Raw genomic sequence first — 18,861 nt, 5'->3', positions numbered from 1 at the left:
AAAAGAGGTAATATTAATTAAGAAGCTACCATTTGTCAACAATTTTCATTTGTGGTACATTAGTACCCCTGAATTAGTCAGCTTTTGCAGGGTTAGGCAGTTACATACAATCTCCAAGCTTCAGTGACTTACAAACCCAAAGACTGATTTCTAGGTTATGCCACATGTAGGCAGCTCTGTGTTGACAGCTGAGGTTCTGCTCCCCATTTCTAGACTTAGGCTAAAGGCATGGCCATTCTTTGGAACATGACATTTTTGTGGTAGAAATAAAAACTATGTGACGGAATCACTCAGACTTCTGCTTGAACATAACATACATCATTGCTGCTCATCTTTTTTTAAAATAAATGTATTTATTATTTATTTATTTATTTATTTTTGGCCACATTGGGTCTTTGTTACTGTGCATGGGCTTTCTCTAGTTGCAGCGAGTGGGGGCTACTCTTCACTGAGGTGTGTAGTCTTCCCATTGTGGTGGCTTCTCGGGCTGCAAAGCACAGACTCTAGGTGCACAGGCTTCAGTAGTTGTGGCACGCAGGCTCAGTAGCTGTGGCTCATGGGCTTTAGAGCACAGACTCAGTAGTTGTGGCACACAGGCTTAGGTGCTCCACAGTATGTGGGATCTTCCCAGACCAGGGATCGAACCCATGTCCCCTGCATTAGCAGGTGGATTCCCAAGCACTGTGCCACAAGGGAAGCTTCAACTGCTCATATTTTTGACTAACTCAAGTCAAGGTCAAGCCCAACAGCACGGGGCAGTAAAAGACTCTTCTCACAGAAGGTGGTTCTCTAAGCCACATGGCATTGGGTGGTAGGAGTTTAATTCATTACAGTGAAAGAGGAGTGAATCCTTCTACAAAATAATACAATCTGGGGGGAGGGATAAATAAGGAGTTTGGCATTAACAGATACACACTACTATATATAAAGTGGATAAACAACAAAGCCCTACTGTATAGCAAAGGGAACTATATTCAGTATCTTGTAATAACCTATAGTGGAAAAAAACTGAAAAAGAATATATACATATATGTATATATATATATGACTGAATCACTTTGCTGTACACCTGAAACTAACACAACTTTGTAAGTCAACTATACTTCAATCTTAAAAATAAATAAATATATAATACAATCTATCTCAACTCCCTTTCTACATGTGAGCAGCATGAGGCTCAGAGGTTAAACTAACTTGTCCGAGGCTACTGCAGCCAGTGGATGACTCAACTAAGATGGTGATGGAGTTCTGGTTCCAAAACCAGGGTTCTTTGCTATGAGCAGTCAAGTCGAAAAGTAGAGAGGTAAACGTTGCAGTTCTCTCCTCTATGACTCTTTCAACTTTCATGCCAAATTTATTCCAATACATCGTGTTGTTTCAAGAACCTAAGGGTCATCTTTGATTTAACTTTGCATTTTTAATATCAAATAAAACTCTAAATTATGTAATATTTTAAAATGACGTAATATATTGAGCACTTACTTTGTGCCAAGCACAGTTCCAAACTCTCGTTATATATTGCCACATGTAATTTTTAATTAAATTTTGTGGTTGGCATTATCCGATTTTAAAGCTAAGGGAACAGAGGACCAGTAAGTTGCCTCCAGCTCTGGAGGGAGGCAGAATCCAGACCTGATTCTGATGCTTCTGCTACTGGGCTTTCTGAGCATTCTGCTTTCCAACAGAAAGCTCTTTGTTTTAAATATGCCCTTACACTTCCTCTCTTCTCTACTCCAACTTCTCCCACCTATTTTTAGTTTTCATCTTCCCATGCCTAAACTATTGCTGTAGCTTCTTTATTAGATCTCCCCATCATGGATAGACTAATTCTCGAACTTTGACTTGATCTTGTTATTTCTGTGTGCTCTCCATTGCCCCTGCTTTCATCTCTCCCACATCTGAACACCTTCATCCAATTTTCAAGGACACCCAAAATGTAAATCAGCTTTATTTCCCACCATTCATCAAATGCGTACCTTTCCCCTAGGTGTCCCTTATCAATTCCCACTGAGCTTGAATCACGTTATTCACCTTACCCAAAATTCCATTGAGAACTTCGTGAGAACAGGGTCACATACCATCCCACAAATGTATCCCATGTTGATTGTCATGGTGCTAGCTTTGAAGTAGGAAATAATTACTCAACTGGAAAATCTTTACTTGGGTCCAAATATTCTGGTTTCTGTCCCATGGTCCTGTGGACATTTATAGGTGACTAGGTATATATGATCCATGAACTCTTAGCTCTGCTGGAATGGCTCTCCAAAGTAGAGAGCAGATTCTAAATTCTCCATATCCCATGAGGACAAGTTGAGAAATTGAAGAATAGCAGATTAACTAGCAGCAAACCGGGAATTAATGTTGCATCACGCCAACCACTCCAAGAGGCAATAAGAGTAGCGTTTGGGAGGTCAGACATCTCCCAAACCACTGGGTGAAAATTTTGCTTGACTCCCAGGAGTAGAGAACAAGAGAAATTATGGTGTTAGGTGCTTGTGAATATGTGTGCTTAATAGAGGGAAAGATTATAAATTAGAGCTACATTGATGGGCACAAAATATTGTTCATATGGTGTTCTCTGAACTTCCATTGACTAAGTACAAATAAGAATCCTTAATAAATATTTATGCCCACCCAAATACATAAATATTTGTCTCTAAGTCACATATGCCCCTGTTTTGCAAGATTTTTAAATAGATTCCCAGATATAACCCATGAAGAAAAAAAATGTAGGTAAAGTGTTCCCCACAGTATAGTATATATATACTTGCAGCAAAAAAGCACATAGTTTATTTTGTCTTACCTAGAATTTTACAAAGTTGTCTACTTACGGGCTCTGATTTTTCTAGCACATAAAAGTATTCTGCAGAACTAGTGTTTCATGGAACAGCTTAGAAAACTCTGCCTCTTCTAACAAACCTGGACTTTACTGTGTCTACCTAGAATCAGGTTTCTGAAATAGAAAATGACAGAAGGTTTTACTTCAGTCAATTGACCTCGGGAGATCTTTCTAAGGAAAGGGGACTAGGGAGAAAGGAAGAAAGGGAAAAGGAAAGGAGAAAAAGAACCATGAAAGGAACCCCTTCTCTTATCCCTGTTTCACTTCCCTTCCTCCCCGCCTGTGCATATTTCTTCTCATGGAAGTTCCCAAGAGTTCTGTTATTTTAATATTAATTTTAATATTATTTTTTAGTCACAAAAATCTTGCAAACATAGGTATTACTAGTCTCATTTTACAAATGAGAAAACTGAAGCTCAGAGAAATTCTCAAAATTCTCCTCATCCTATGACCAAGATGCTTACTCTTTGCACATCAATGAAAAAACTTGACTGCTAGAATTAATCACCAGGTGAAATAGTTTCTTAACAGATTTTTGTTGATTGGGCAACAATATGCATGGCAGTTGTGACACTGAATTTAAATTTTAAGAAGTGGTGATAATATGTGAAAAATATGTGATTAATGTGAAGACCCTTGGCTAATGTCAGTTAAAGATGAGAAAGAACTAAACATGATGTAGTTATATATTTCAAAATGTATGTCACTGCACAGGGACAGATGTGTTATTTCAGACATGAAACTTGCTCATATACACTTTTTGACCATCAGACAATCGCATAGACATGGCATTGTGTCATCCATGTTATACTGTAAATTAGATGGATATGATGTCTATTCTCAAGAAGGTTGCTAAGAAGAATTAACAGTATATCTCATACTTTGATATTCAACTTTTGGCCGAAGATTTGCAAATGTATGTGCTTTGAAAAAATACTACAATTGCGTACTTTTTTTCTCCTTTTAAAACTCGGGAACTTACAAAATTTTCTGAATCACCTCATCATTCCAAATCACTATGAAGACTCTCCAAATATGTATCTTTACCCTTTATTTTTTCCTTAACTCTCTTTTCCTTGGTGTTTTCCATCAGTGTATGAAAAAAATTGTGTACACCTGCCAGGTAAAGTCTTGTATATTTCCAAAAAGGTAGACACTAGTGAATCATTCAGTTCCAAACAAAGACATCAGAAAGCTATCTGGACAATTAATGGTATTGTCATATATACTTTTTCATTAAAAAAAAAATTCTGTATGTTAAAAACCTCCAAACATGAAAACATAAATTTTTAAAATGGATAAAATATAGTGTAGATTATTCCCATTCTTAGCTTACATTTGTCTTATTACAAGATTCCCTATATAATTCAAGGTAAAAATTCAAGATCTCCTAGAATGTAATTCACAGTAAAAATTACTGTTCAATTTTGGGAACACATTTTTTTCTATTGAACTCATTCCAGATATAGGCAGATTTAAACCGTGGGATTACTTTATATTTTTCATTTGAGACTCAGGTTGTATTGATGTAGACATACATTACAGCAACAACAAAAAATAGTTACACTGCTCTTTTGTGTATTATTCTTTGTATGCCCTTTGCCAGGTGAATACTCTGGAAAGCTTTACATATGGTCCTAACTCTATGTCTGTAAAAACAGAAAATAGACTCATATTGATATCATAGTCTAAGATATCACCTTGAAAATTGTGGCATTCATTTTTTTAAATATTTCTGTTAAGTGTCAGAGTTCAAGTGGTTGACTTATTTGATTTGAAATTGAAAATGATGAACATATTTCAGAGGTGTGTGCAAGTTGAAAAATCCTACAGGTATACGTAAGGCATTTCAGATGCTTTAGTTATTAGATTTTATGTCTTCTATTGTGATTTTCATCAACAGAAAATTATATATATGTATATTATATATACATAAAATCATGGAGATTTGTGATCAGATAATACTACTAAATGCTTCTTATTGTACAACACTATCAAATTCAACTGGTCCCTATTATTTTTTAAATCTATTTCCTAATCCATATGGCTGCCACATTAGAAAAAGCTGAAAATGTTTTACATGCTTTTGTGGTCTCCACAACGTTTTTAAAAATATATATTTGGTAGAAAATTTTGCTACAAATTACATCTTCACTATTTATCAATTCTGTGATCTTGGACAAGACAGCTATTCTGAGTCTGAGTTTATTTAAGTTGAGCTAGTAATTCCTATGTGGCTAGTTGTTATAAAATGTAAACAGTGTTTGTCAAAGTGCCTTGTAAAGTATTAAGCACCATATACATGGAAGTAAAGCATTTTGTATGTTACATGAGTATGTACATGCATCTCTCTCTGCCATTCTGTATACAGATATATGAAAATATATATACTGCCAGCATCATCATCATCACCTAGGAAGCTTTAAGAGATTCAGAATCTGCATTATCCCAGACCTACCAAATCAAAATTGGCATTTTAAGATAAACAGAAGATGCATATTAATGTTTGGAAAGCATTGGTCTGTGTGGTCTAGTGACAGTGCTCTCTCTCTCTCTCTCTCTCTCTCTCTCTCTCTCTCTCTCTATCTATCTATCTATATCCCCATCTCTCTCTCTCTCTCTCTCTCTCTCTATATATATATATATATATATATATATATATATATATATATATATATATATCCCCACAAACACACATATACATGTAGCAGCCAGAGAGCTAGGCAGTGATACCAACAAAGGAAAGTAGATTTATCATCTTGAGTTGATAAAAGAACAGCCTAGAACGCTAATTCCTATTTTAATTAGAACTGACCATCAATAGTAATAGAAGGGTAAAAAGTATTAAACGGCTCATTCCTGGAATGGTGATGACAGTCCAGAATGAGGCAGAATGGATCACTGCACTGAAATTTTGACTAAAATAATCTAAGAAGTCCCATCCGATTTTGTAATTCTACCCTACATACACACTTGCGTATTTACAGATATATACCCTAACCACAAATATTCTATTCCTATTTTCGATCTATATCTTTAGATCTATTTTGTATGAGCCCAAAACTACAGAGGACAGATTTTTTTCTTACTTTCAAGCTTTAAGACACGGACTTCTAAAACAATAATATGATATTGATCAAATCTAGTGTTAGTTTTCAGAAATAGTATAATTTGCATTCCAATTGCCATCTCAGTTACTATTTCATTATTTGCAGAAACTACTAAGAAAAACATAGCACATTTGAAATATTTTAGTAGTGCAGTTGAAACTCACCATAATCACCAAGCAAATCCATTAGACATGTGAACACCACTGTCATTCAACAATCTGTCATTCAACAGATAAAAGAGTGTTAACCAGGCTTGTCAATGCAGTCATTTAGTAACACTGAGCTTTTGGCTCATGACAAAAGATCTAGGCAAATATTCTTAAAGGTATATTTATTCATTTATATGCTTTTTTGTTTTGTTTTGTTTTTGTTTTTGATATACAGAAAGCTGTACATATTTAATGCATACAGCTTGATGACTTTGAAGATAAGTATACACCATGAAACCATCACCACAATCTATACCATAAGCATATCCATCACCTCCAAAGATTCCCTGCCATCCTCTATTATTATTTTGTGTGATAATGTAAATGATCAGGACCCTATGGGGCTTTCCTGAGACAGACCCCTCCCCCATAACCTCTGCTTTAGCTCCTAGCATCTGATGCATATTTCCTGAGTTTTTCAGATGCTTAAACCACCACCAAATGGAAGAAATTAACTACTTGATGATCATGAGCATGTAGTCTGAAACTTCTGATGCCTAAGGATTGATAATGTTAACTGCCTAGTTGCCTCAATATCAACCAGTCAGAGAATTGCGCATGAGCTGATCACATACCCTGCAACCCCTTCCGTCACCTGGCCTTTAAAATGTTTTTCTGGAACCCTGCAGGGAGTTAAGGGTAATTTGAGTATGAGCCACCCGTTTTCCTTGCTGGGCCCTGCAATAAACCTTTCTCTGCTCCAAACTCCGACGTTTCAGTTTGTTTGGGCTCACTGTGTGTTAGGCACACGAACTTGCATTTGGTAATAATTTGAGCACTTAACCTAAGATCTACCTTCTCAGAAAAATTGTAAGCATACCATTCAGTATTGTTAATGATAGGCACTATGGTGTACAGTAGATTCCTGGACTCATTCATCTTGCATCACTGAAACTTTATACCCGTTGACTAATAACCCCTAAGTTTCTGCTTCCCCCATCCCCTGGCATCCACAGTGTGTTTAGCCACAGTGGAAGAAAATAAACCTAAGTCATGCTTTTATCTTCTTTGAAGTTTGTGAACTAAATAAAAGAATATGCTTCATTGATGCATGCTATGACTGTTTAGGAAAAGCATATTATTTAGTTGGTTTAGTTTTTACTACATACATTTTAGTAGCAATGATGTTATATCCATGTTAGGTGTTTACACCTTGATTTATCATATTACTAAAGTATTGGTTTTTCAAACTTGTAGATGCTGATATGTTTTCCCTTCTTCCCAGCAACAATGCTCCTTAGATCCACTTCAGCAGGACGTTTTCATACACTGATGATCAAAAGAGTCCATGATACATGGAATCTCAATCCTGATCATTAGGTGAAACAATTCAAAACTCACTTCTAATTTACATACCTTCAGATGAGACAATATTACCCAAATTATAAATAAAACCTACCCTGGGATACCCAAGAAGATCATCCTTGAATTTTCATTCTCACTAAGATGTTGCCATGGTATTTGTGCTCTTTTATTTAAACTTAGAAAGACGACAATAGAATTTTAATTATGCCATGAGGTGCATTAACAGGGATAAATTAGGATTTTGGAATTAACATATACACAGTACTATATATAAAATAGATAACCAACAAGGACCTACTGTATAGCACAGGGAACTATATTTAATATCTTTTAATAACCTATAATGGAAAAGAATATCAAAAAGAATATATATATATAAAACTGAATCACTTTGCTGTAGACCTGAAACTAACACAACATTGTAAATCAATTATATTTCCATTAAAAAAAGACAGCTACAAAAATATACTTAAAAACCATTCTATGAAAATGTTCATTTTCATCAAATTTTTCCTCCAATGAGACTCTTCTAGATTATGCTTTATTTAATTTTAATTGAAGGTTTAGAGATTTGCAGTTTGTACAAAGTTTAATTTCTGTTTCAAGAATTCTGACATTTATTTTTAAATCATTACTTTGTGTCTGATTTACCACATTTTTTACAATGCATTTATCACTTCATATAAATTATACAAAGTAGAGGTTTGGTCTGCATCAGCTCTCAGCCACTGCTGTACAAGGCTTTTTTTTTTTTTTTTTTTAATTTTTGCAGTACGCGGGCCTCTCACTGTTGTGGCCTCTCCCGTTGCGGAGCACAGGCTCCGGACGCGCAGGCTCAGCGGCCATGGCTCACGGGCTTAGTTGCTCCGCGGCATGTGGGATCTTCCCGGACCAGGGCACGAACCCGTGTCTCCTGCATCGGCAGGCGGATTCTCAACCACTGCGCCACCAGGGAAGCCCTGTACAAGGCTTTTGAAAAAAGGAAAAATGATCCCATCTCTGAAGCTCATTTGGGGAGAATATTATATAAATTTGTTCTTACTGTAAGGTTGAAATTAATCTTGATTTCCTGTCAAATGTACAGGGATTTTACAATATAGTTCATAATGATGTTTAATTCCTCTAGGGTAGGAGTTAAGATAAACAAGTCATTGACAGTGTTTATCTATAAATATAGCAGATGGTGTGGGACTGAGTTTTGTTATTAACTCTGCCGACTTTAATTTCATGGTTATAAAACACAGTAAATCTCACTGTTTATAAAAGGTGGGAAAGAATCTCCAATGGGCTTCAGTAGCCAAGAAACCTTCTGTAACATTAATCTCTCTAACTGATATTTGGTATCCTCCTAGGGTGCAATATTTAAGATTGTGGAGTGACTGCTAGTCACATTAAAATTTTCACTGGGATCATTAGCTAGCATTTCTGTCATTGATCTATTATAACTTTGTTAATGAGTTCCATGTGAGTGAAATTTAGTGAATGAGACAATTCTTTCTAAGTCTTGCTAGGTGAATGTTTAACAATTACTTTAGGCAATTACATATCTAAAAGATAGCCTAATTAGTCAAAATCATACCTTTTTTCCTATACAAAAATGAGTTGTAATACCTAACTAGGCAAGATGTACTGCATAATCAGCCATGGTACATTATATACATTTACCTTTAGGTCATGAATCTGCCTAAAATGTCACAAAATGCCATAAAATTTAAAAAGAAACAAAATAATTTATTCTTAATATTCCAATGTATTTAAATATCAGATCTGATTATGATCACTTACTTCACTAAAAATCTGTATGCTTAATTTGATTGAAATTAATTCTTCCCCAAAAAAGGACCACTGTTATAAAAATGGTATTATTTTAAATAGCTCGATTTTTCCATTCCGACTTTCTAGTGAATAACAGAATTATTTTATAACCACAAAAGTGAAAAAAAATCACAACCTCTACCTCTATTGCCTTTACATTCAGAAGAGTTTGATTTTTCACTTCCCAAGAAGGTCAGACTTTTATAAATATAGGATAATCTGATATATGATTTGGGAATTAAAACAATCTTGAACTAAAAATGTCTTAACTGTGTTGGAGGTCAGACTCCTTGAGAATGAGTTTTCAATGACAAAATCCTCAGTTACTTTTCTAGCTCTTGTATTGGGCTGCTTCTCCTGGACCCATCCTGAGAGTTTTATTACTGATCTGAAACAGTCTGGCTCCTGTGCTTTCTACCAATTAGTCTCAGCACAGATCTCAAACCTTGGCTTCCAAGGAGCTGGCTTCTGACATCAGGCCTGGGTGGAGAGAGGCTGAATGGAATTGTTGGTAATATACCTTCTCATCTCCTTTCCTGCTCAGAGCCTCTTGTCACTCTTGTCATTGGATGTAATACCCCACTATTTGATACACTCACTTCCCCAAAAAACTATCCACTCAGACTTAGATTTCCAGGTCTCAAAATGCATGAAACATCTATAAAAGATAGCAAAGCCTCTCTCAAGTGGAGGCTTTATCTGTTCTCACCTCTTTTTTTTTAAGCCTCAAAACCCACCCGAACCAATTATCATCAAAGAAATTGGTTATTGTGTTATTGGTATGTTTGACATTCATATATGTGTTGACTTGAATTAAAACTAGTGATGATTTCACTTCAAAGTTATCAATAAATTCACCTAAAATCGTTCTATCAGTCTATGGATTACATCTTCTTGTCTTATGAGTTGTGAAGTGAGGGTGGAAATGTGTTTAGGAAAACATGTTCGGGAAAACAAGGGCCACAGAATGGCCAAGAGGATCCCTTCGGTAAGGCAAAAATAGGTACAAGCAATAGAAAGTGAAGGGAAAAAGGGAGACAGAATTCTGTCTCCTAAAAAAGGGAGACAGAATAGGGGAAATAGCAAAACCGGATATTGAAGTGTCTAGGTAGAGAGGCAAACAGTGTGATTTGTTTAGGGAGTCTCCCTTACGTACTTTAAGAATTCATAAATACTGTGGGTCTTAGGGAAATGAGATATCGTTAAAAGCACATTCAAACAATCGCTCTTGTAAAGAAGGACTCTTTTTCTGTATCACAATGGGTAGCCTTAAATTACTGTGTGTGGTTTTTTTTCCTAGTCTATGTATAAAGTACAATGAGCTGTCTTATAAAATGTAATCATTTTCCTAGTCATGGTTTGGGAAAAAAACAAAAAACAAAAAACAACCACACAACTTCTATTATGAAATTATTTGATTAAAGGGTAAAAAAAAAGCTGTTAAAATTGAATAAAAGTACTCCCCATTTCACCCAAATCTATCATATTTTATTAAGATAATGTCATAGAAATAAAAATTGTTGCCTTATAATACAAAGCAAATTACACCTCACAGGATAAAGATAGTGCATGACTTTTAAATACTTTCATCTCATTTTCATTACTTTCTTTCAGATTTTCTGACCCTGCATAATGTCAAAGACATTGCATTGCATAAAGAAAAACATGCAAAGGAAATAACTCTCAGTGGATTTCATTTCCCCTTCAATGGTCAGTGAAAAATCCATCCTCTAAAATATTTTTAGTATTTATTCTCTCTAAAAATCCAGTAATTAAAAAACTCTTTTGTTTCTAGAAGTCATCTATGCTGTCATGTGCGTGACAGTCACCTGTGGAATTCTTCTCTTGGTGATGGTCAAACTGAGGTAAGTAGATGCAACTCAGAAGGGAAGGGCTAGAAAGGGACCAGCCCTGTGAAAGCACATTTCACAATGGCAGAGCTTACCAGGGCTGAGAAGGAAAGCTTCTCCATTAAGACTTAGGAAACCATTCTTAACGTAGGGTGGGTACATGGAAACGTTACTCTGTCTTCATATGTAAGGTAAATGTGATCACAGGGATTCTTTCATGTTGCATTTTATAAGCACATATGCATTGTTCTCCCAATGAAATGGCTCCCAATAATTTCCCTGGTTTTCCTACAAAATCCAGATTGAACTTTGCTGCATTCCTTAATCAGATCACTTGCAGGATTAATCAGCTCATATAATGGACCTGCTGTGTACTTCATGCACTTTATACCTAACTGAAAATTTACTCTTCACTCTAATTTCTTATATGCTAATGAGCTTTATTCATATTTTACCATGTAGTTATTAAATGAGACATGTAACGAGGCCTCACTTCGTATCCTTAGAAAGACGTATTAACTTTGGCTGATGTTAATTCATTCTTTCCAAATCTTCTGTTTCCTTGCCAGCCTTCATTGTGAATGTGAGACCTCAGATTAGAGATACATCAACTTCTAGATTTCTACATGTCTAGGGTTTAAAATATTTCTACTTATATAACACTTACATATAGATATAAAGTGGTGTTCAGTTGCTTAGTTTTAATTTTTTTAAAAAAACCCTCATATTTAAATATCAATGCTGTTCATTTGCTTATTCATGATACAAATGTATACATTTTTGTATACAAAATGGAACACAAATATTCCATCACAGAGGTATAATTTGAGTATCGTAAATGTTAATGAAGAAATATATATATTAAGTGTGTATATACATATATATTATATACATACACATAAAATATACTTATCAGTAAGATTAGGCCTGAGGATAGCAGAGGTGGTGGACATTTCTCTGACCTCATGATGCTCAGAGAAGAAGAGTCAGTAAACCTGATGATGCTTGTACACATGTGGTTCCTCAGACTCCAAGGCTTTGACGACCAGACAGATCAAGTGCAAGATTTAGTAGGGAAGGTGTATGGTGGTACCAAGGAGTTGGGCACGTGATGAGTGTGTGCTCTATCTACAGACATTCAAACTTACTTATTTTTAAAAGTAATCCCAGCTAAACATATTCCCTTGTTGGATCCAGCTCCTCTAACTGTTTAATTTAATGCTGACCAATATCAATAACAAACATACTGCTTCTCTCCAAGGCCTTAAAAGTTGTATTTGTATGAAAAGATATTCTTTGAGTTCCAAGATATAGTTTAAAGGCCAACAAATAAGAATCAGTTTCAAGGGGGAAAAATAACATTTGGAATTTATTAAACTTTCCTTTATTTGGTTTAAAATATTTGTGAGCATGGTTCAGTTACTGGGCCTGCCTAGATATTCCATCACAGAGGTATTCTTTGAGAGAAGCACAAAAAACTTTCTAGCTTAGCAAAAATCTTCAAGATTTTCAATCTTTATTTTTTAGTCACTCACTTAATGTATAAAGTTCACATCTGCAACCTTGGTTTTTTTACAGATTACTGTTGTGCCCCAGATAGATGAGGCCTATATGGCTATTCAAAATTTCCTATATATCAGCTATTATTTCACCTCCTTTCTTGCCCACAGAGAAAGACATATTTCTTTACTAGATGACAATGGGAGAGTTATAGGCAAAAATCTTGAATTGACTCTAATATGTATTTAAAAGCAAATCATTCATATTATATATTATAATATTTTATTAGTTATAATATCAAATTGTAATATGTTATAATTATATTATACCATTATTATTATATTACATTTAGTTATCAATTATTTTCCATGCAATTTAAATTTGATCCTTACATGTAATCTGAAAAATCCAGACCCAGGGTTAAGAAATGACAAAAGTAAAAGCCAGCATGGAAAGAAGGAACAAAACAAAACAGAAGCATCAGTAACAACAAAACCTGTGTTACCTCACATTGGAGGTCAATAATACCTTCTTCAAAAAACAGGTCGCTTGCCAATCACCTGGTGAGCAAGTCTAATCCATGTGAATACCTTCTGCAGTAAAGATTAAGGATTTTGCATTTGCTCCATGTTATGCTAAATTAAAACAGCCCTAAATCTTCAAAGAAATTTGCAGCGAAACCAATGATTAAAGTTTAAATATTTGAGAAAAAAGACTATTTTTCTTTTTGAAAATGGTTACTTGGAGATCATAGTTAAGTGCATGATACTTAGAAAGACCATAGAATATTCTACTTTTGAAACTTTACATTCAAAACCTTAATTATCTTCCCCTCCAGGCATAGAATCTAACCAAAAAATAAGAACAGACACATTTGTAAAATCCTTAAAATAGCATATTGTTAACTTTTACTTTTACTTTTATATAGAAACTTCAGAATATCAAGTCAAAACAAGAAACCCTTCACCAATTCAAATACCTGGAGGACTCATGATTCATTGAGAGTCACGAATCATTAACAATCACTTTCTTTAAAGCAAGTCTTTGTAGCCAATCAACAGAATATCCTATCCATTGTCAACAAAGAAAATATTAGGATGGATTTAATGATACTGGATCATTAAGTATGTTCATGTAAAGTATAATAATTGGAATGATGTTAGATTTATTTTTTCTTAGGAAAAAATTCAAGTATAAATTTACAGTGGTATCTTTGGACACTAGTACAGAGTTACAGAATTACCCTTGAAGGCAAAAAAAAGTGTTATTCTAAGCTACACTCTGTGTGATTTGTTTCATATTAAATTTGAGTCCATATAAGAGTAATTGGTTGTATCATAATATAACATTTTATAGTTAGCAGAGTATTTTCTGATCAATTTTATAAATACCTATTAACTTGCCAATAGGAAACTGCTAATAAAAATAACCAGTATATGTGTCATTTGTATATCCATTTCCAAATCATCAACTACATCATTAGCATTAACTTTAAGTTTCTAAATATATTTGATTAGATGATTAGTCTTAAAAATCAGAAGTGATATCTTTGGATTTTTGTAATTTGAATACTATTGAACTGTACTTTGTTAACTTGATGTTTTTATGTCATGTTCATAAAGATGTAAAGCAACTACACTGGCCAAAAAATCCATGTGCATTTCAATGATATATTTCACTTGTAAATTTAATTTTTTCCTATGTTAATTATTATGAACTTCTGCAATAATAAAGTAACATGATAATTGTTACTTTCTATATTGTTACTATAATGTTACTTTTGGCCTGATTTGACATCAGAATATAAGTGTGAATAGAAAATTGTGGAAAAGATGTTTGTTAAGTTTTTGATATATATGTGCTTTTTAACTCTCTGCAATCACATTATACCCATTTCTAAGAACACACATGAGTTAGTTTTACCTGTAGTGACACAGAGACTCAAATATTCAAGAGCAGGAACATATATTTAGTGATATATTTACAATTAAAGGTCAAACATTTTCTACTTGTTGGTGTCAGATCTATTGCTCTTCACTATACTTCAGATCAAATTGTCTACATTAAATCAAATTTGAAGTTAACATTTGGCTATGTTTACTTGGAGTAATGGAAAGGCCATCCTTTATCTTTTCAAACAGGGAAGAATAATTTGGTGAGTCACAAAGCTCCCTCAAGGAGCTCTCCATATTCCAGTGGCTGCTAATTCTCTTAGTTATGTGAAGAGAATGTAGGTCTTTCCATCTCTAAATCACTGCCATTTATTGCAGGCTTGCTAATGCCTGGGAAAAGAACTGTTCCCTAGAAAACAGAGGAAAGAAGTCAAGTTGCTTTTAGAAATATGTTTGTGTTGAGCAGAAAAGGGGGGGAAGGAGTGTGAAGTAATAACTAATAGTTAAAGAGATTAAGCAATTTCTCAAAGTCTCACACTAGTCAATATAAAAATTAGTAATTGAACACAGATATAGCAGATTTTGGAATCTTTTATCTTAATTCCTAAACTCTACTGCCAATCACTTATTCCAGCTGTAATTGTGTCATTTTTGAACATAAACAACCAAGAAATACCTGTTTTAAATATTCTACTCTGAAGTACCTTCTATATCAACATAGATTACATGTCTAGTAATTAGATGCTTTTACCTGTAATAAAATGTCTTAAACGATAAGGAATACATAATATTTCCTATATCAAGAGGTCCAAAGCAGAACATCTCAAGGGTTGGTTGACTTAGCAGTTCAGTGATACCTTCCAGGACTCAAATTTTACTTTTCCACCCTTTTCATAGTCAATGAATGACTAGCACAGATCAGACTTTATAAGAAGACATGGAAATATAGGAATTCAAATTGCCATAATTGATAGTCTAATCCCTGAATCACCTGAGGAAAGGGTGAATTTCCAAGTAAAATCAGAGTTCTACTTAGCAAGGATGAACAGGAGAAGGATCTTGGGTAGGTAGTCAATAGTTTCTGCTACAAAAGTCTAGACTATCTCTTTTATAAATTAAATGATGTCTCGCATGACCTCAAACAAATAAACTGAACGGTTGGGGTTTAAGTTCTATTTTTCATTGGGCTCTTTGGAACTAAAGAGCCCAGACTTAAAACAGTGTTTCTCAGGCTGTCAAGGAGCTCAAGTTCTACCAATTCAGGATTTTTTTTTCTATTCATTAATGAGCACAATTCGTCTGGTAGAAAACAATATTGGTTGCTTTGTGTAGGCAAGAACATTTCATCTTCCAGTGAATTTTTTTCCAGAAACATGGAGATCATCCATTCGTTGGCAGGGGAAACCCTTGAAGGATGTGCTACTGACCATCAAGTTACAGGATCCGGTGAGTGATGAGGTAAACACTACTGCTTGGGTTTTTTGTGGGAACTGCCACCCAAGCAGAGGTGCACTTCAGAGGACTCATCTGTGTTGGGAACCTCTGCCTCAGTAGCACTAGAAAGGTTAAATAAATGTTTCCCATTAGTAGACAATGTATTAGCATACAACGTTTCCAGATATTAATAAAATAAAACATCAGGGCTCCCTAATGCCAAATAAGTGTACCGTCAGGACAAAAGGGTCATGCTTAGAAGGTAAAGGTGAGATAACAAGCTATGAAGAAAAACATTGGGAAGCAAAATTTCCACAAAGAGGAAATTTAGAAGTTATAGATGTTCTGCTAAGAACAAGCTTCAGAGACACCTATTGTTTTGGGGTCATGTCATCAAAAGTATTCTCTGCAAACAATAAGTAACTGGACTAAAACAGTAGAATTTAAAGGTATTTAATAGGAAAGCAAAATTTGTGAATGCCTCTGATACCTCAATAGTATAGGTCTTCCGATGTTTGAAGATCAGCTTGGAGGGATTTGGAAGAGTGAAATGATTGATGGGAACATGCTATCTAGCATTTCATGTTTGTATTGAACCTTGTTAGAACTGGGGGCGGACAGAGGGGGGTGTAGGAGTGAGGATCAGGAGTGAGCAGAACGAACGGGGACTGCCCAGCATTGTTGGTGGAAGTATTGAAATTCACGAGGATTGTTCATTGTACAAATTATAAGGTGTATTCCACCCATGATGGTAGTTCTTATTTCAAGCATACAACTAGGTAATAAAGAAAACAAAACATCATTTTACACATTCATCTGACTGTCTTACAAGTACTGTAAATTTCTTTCATCACAGTTATTAATCATTTTCCATATTTTCTCCCTCCACTCCTGCCATCTTTCTTTCCTCTAATTTTTTTCAAGTTTCATAATGGACGGGAGGGAAACAACCTCAGGAAAGGAGAAATCAGTTAGCAGCAGAATACTGTAAAATGGCTAACAAAGAGGCACTGCCCATAAGAACATTTAGATCCACGCTTTTAGTCATTTCACATCCCATTCTCTTTCACAAATGCATTTCAAGTGAAATAACTTATAAAGTAACATAAGTACATTCCTTATCTCATAAGCTATCAGCCTGAAGACAATTAAACATCGAAGGTGATACCACCTCACACTTCTGAGAATGACCATCATCAAAAAGAAAAGAGGTGAGTGTTGGTGAGGATGTGGAGAAAAGGGAACCCTCCTGCACTGTTGGTGGGAATGTAAATTGGTACAGCCACTATGGAGAACAGTATGGAGGTTCCTAAAAAATTAAAAATAGATCTACCATATGATCCAGCAATCCCGCTCCTGGGTATATACCCAAATGATATGAAACCAGAGTCATGAAGACATATCCACATTCTCATGTTCATTACACAATTATTCACAGCAACCAAGATATGGAAACAGCCTAAGTGTCCACCTATGGATGAATGGATAAAGAAAGAAGATACACACACACACACACACAACACACACACACACACAGAGGAATATTATTTAGCCATAAGAAAAAGAGAATCCTGTCATTGGCAACAACACGGAGGGAACTTGAGGGCATTATGCTAAGTGAAATAAGTCAGACAGAGAAAGATAAACTCTGCATGATCTCACTGACACGTGGAATCTAAAAAAAGCTGAACTCATAGAAACAGAGGGTAGAGTGGTGGTTCCCAGGGGCTGGAGTCTGGACAAAATGGAGGGATGGTGGTCAAAGGATACAAACTTCCAGTTATAAGATGAATAAGTTCTAGGCATGTAATGTACAGCATGGTGACTGTAGTTAACAATACTATATTTTATACTTAAAAGTTGTTAGGAGAGTAGATCAGAAGAAATGGTAATTATGTGAGGTGATGAAGATATTAATTAACCCTAGTGTGGCAATGATTTCTCAATATATAATTGTATCAAATCATCACACTGTACTTCTTAAATTTACCCAATGTTTCATGTCAATTATATCTCAATAAAGCTAGGGAAAAAAAGAATTAATCTTGATTTCCAATCATGTCCAAAAATACATGTTTGAGTCTTTGAATTATTCAATAGGAAAAAAGAGAAAGTAGAGAGAACTATTAGCAAATAACTTATATTTTTATATAAATATTCAGAAAATTGGTAAGAGTAGCCAGATTTTGGTTATGGGACTACCAAAAGTATGGACTAAGCATGAAGGGAACATTGTTAGTGTGGGTGTGTCATGTAATGCATGTAACCCATGTTTGGACAGGCAACACCTAGAGAAGTTGGCTTCTGCCAGTTGCATTTCAGCTTATTCATCTTCTTTGAGTGACTGGGAGGCAAAAGTATACAAATAATAAAAATTTAAAACTAAATGTTTTAGGGGTTGAAGAAGACAAATAGTCCCTCTTATCTGTCAGGATACCACTTTATAAGGCCACATTCTCATTCTCTGCTACTCAGAGTATGTTGCTTGGGGATATTCTTTGTTATTAAGACTCTAAATTTATGATAGTGGCAGCTCTAATATTTTAATTGGTAACTGGCCTCACACAGGAACATATGAAACAGGTCTGAGTAACCAAAGCAACTTTAAAAACAGGAAAGGATCCAAACATTATACTATTGCCTTACAACATATTATAGCATGTATGTATTGGTAATGGATATTTACGTTTATTTATTCATGGTCTGGTCTCAGAAACCTCTGTTCCCCTGATGATGAGAAACATATCTTAAAGTTGCCGAGAAAGGTAACCAAAATGCTTATTCACCTGAACACGGTCCTCTTGGAAAATGAATCAGCTATTTTAACTTTGAATTCCCAGTTCAAGGACATCTCATGTCTTTCCTCTCCCTCTCTAAGAGGGTATATTTATGAATGTAGAGTATGCT

At 34.9% G+C, this 18,861-nt stretch overlaps 1 protein-coding gene across 1 annotated transcript in view; it reads left to right on the top strand.

The window, feature by feature from the left end:
• Nucleotides 1-13,630, top strand: part of GFRAL (GDNF family receptor alpha like) — a 58,875-nt gene extending 45,245 nt beyond the window's left edge. The window contains exons 7-9 of the mRNA XM_059077156.1: nucleotides 10,893-10,988; nucleotides 11,074-11,143; nucleotides 13,558-13,630. Coding sequence (XP_058933139.1) covers nucleotides 10,893-10,988; nucleotides 11,074-11,143; nucleotides 13,558-13,630 — 239 coding nt within the window. The remainder of the gene's footprint in view (nucleotides 1-10,892; nucleotides 10,989-11,073; nucleotides 11,144-13,557) is intronic.
• Nucleotides 13,631-18,861: the final 5,231 nt, after the last annotated feature.

This window comes from Kogia breviceps, chromosome 10 (genome assembly GCF_026419965.1).
Source record: "Kogia breviceps isolate mKogBre1 chromosome 10, mKogBre1 haplotype 1, whole genome shotgun sequence".
NCBI lineage: Eukaryota > Metazoa > Chordata > Mammalia > Artiodactyla > Physeteridae > Kogia > Kogia breviceps.
The sequence above is the reverse complement of the archived record's forward strand: the minus strand, read 5'-3'. Positions and strand labels throughout refer to the sequence as shown.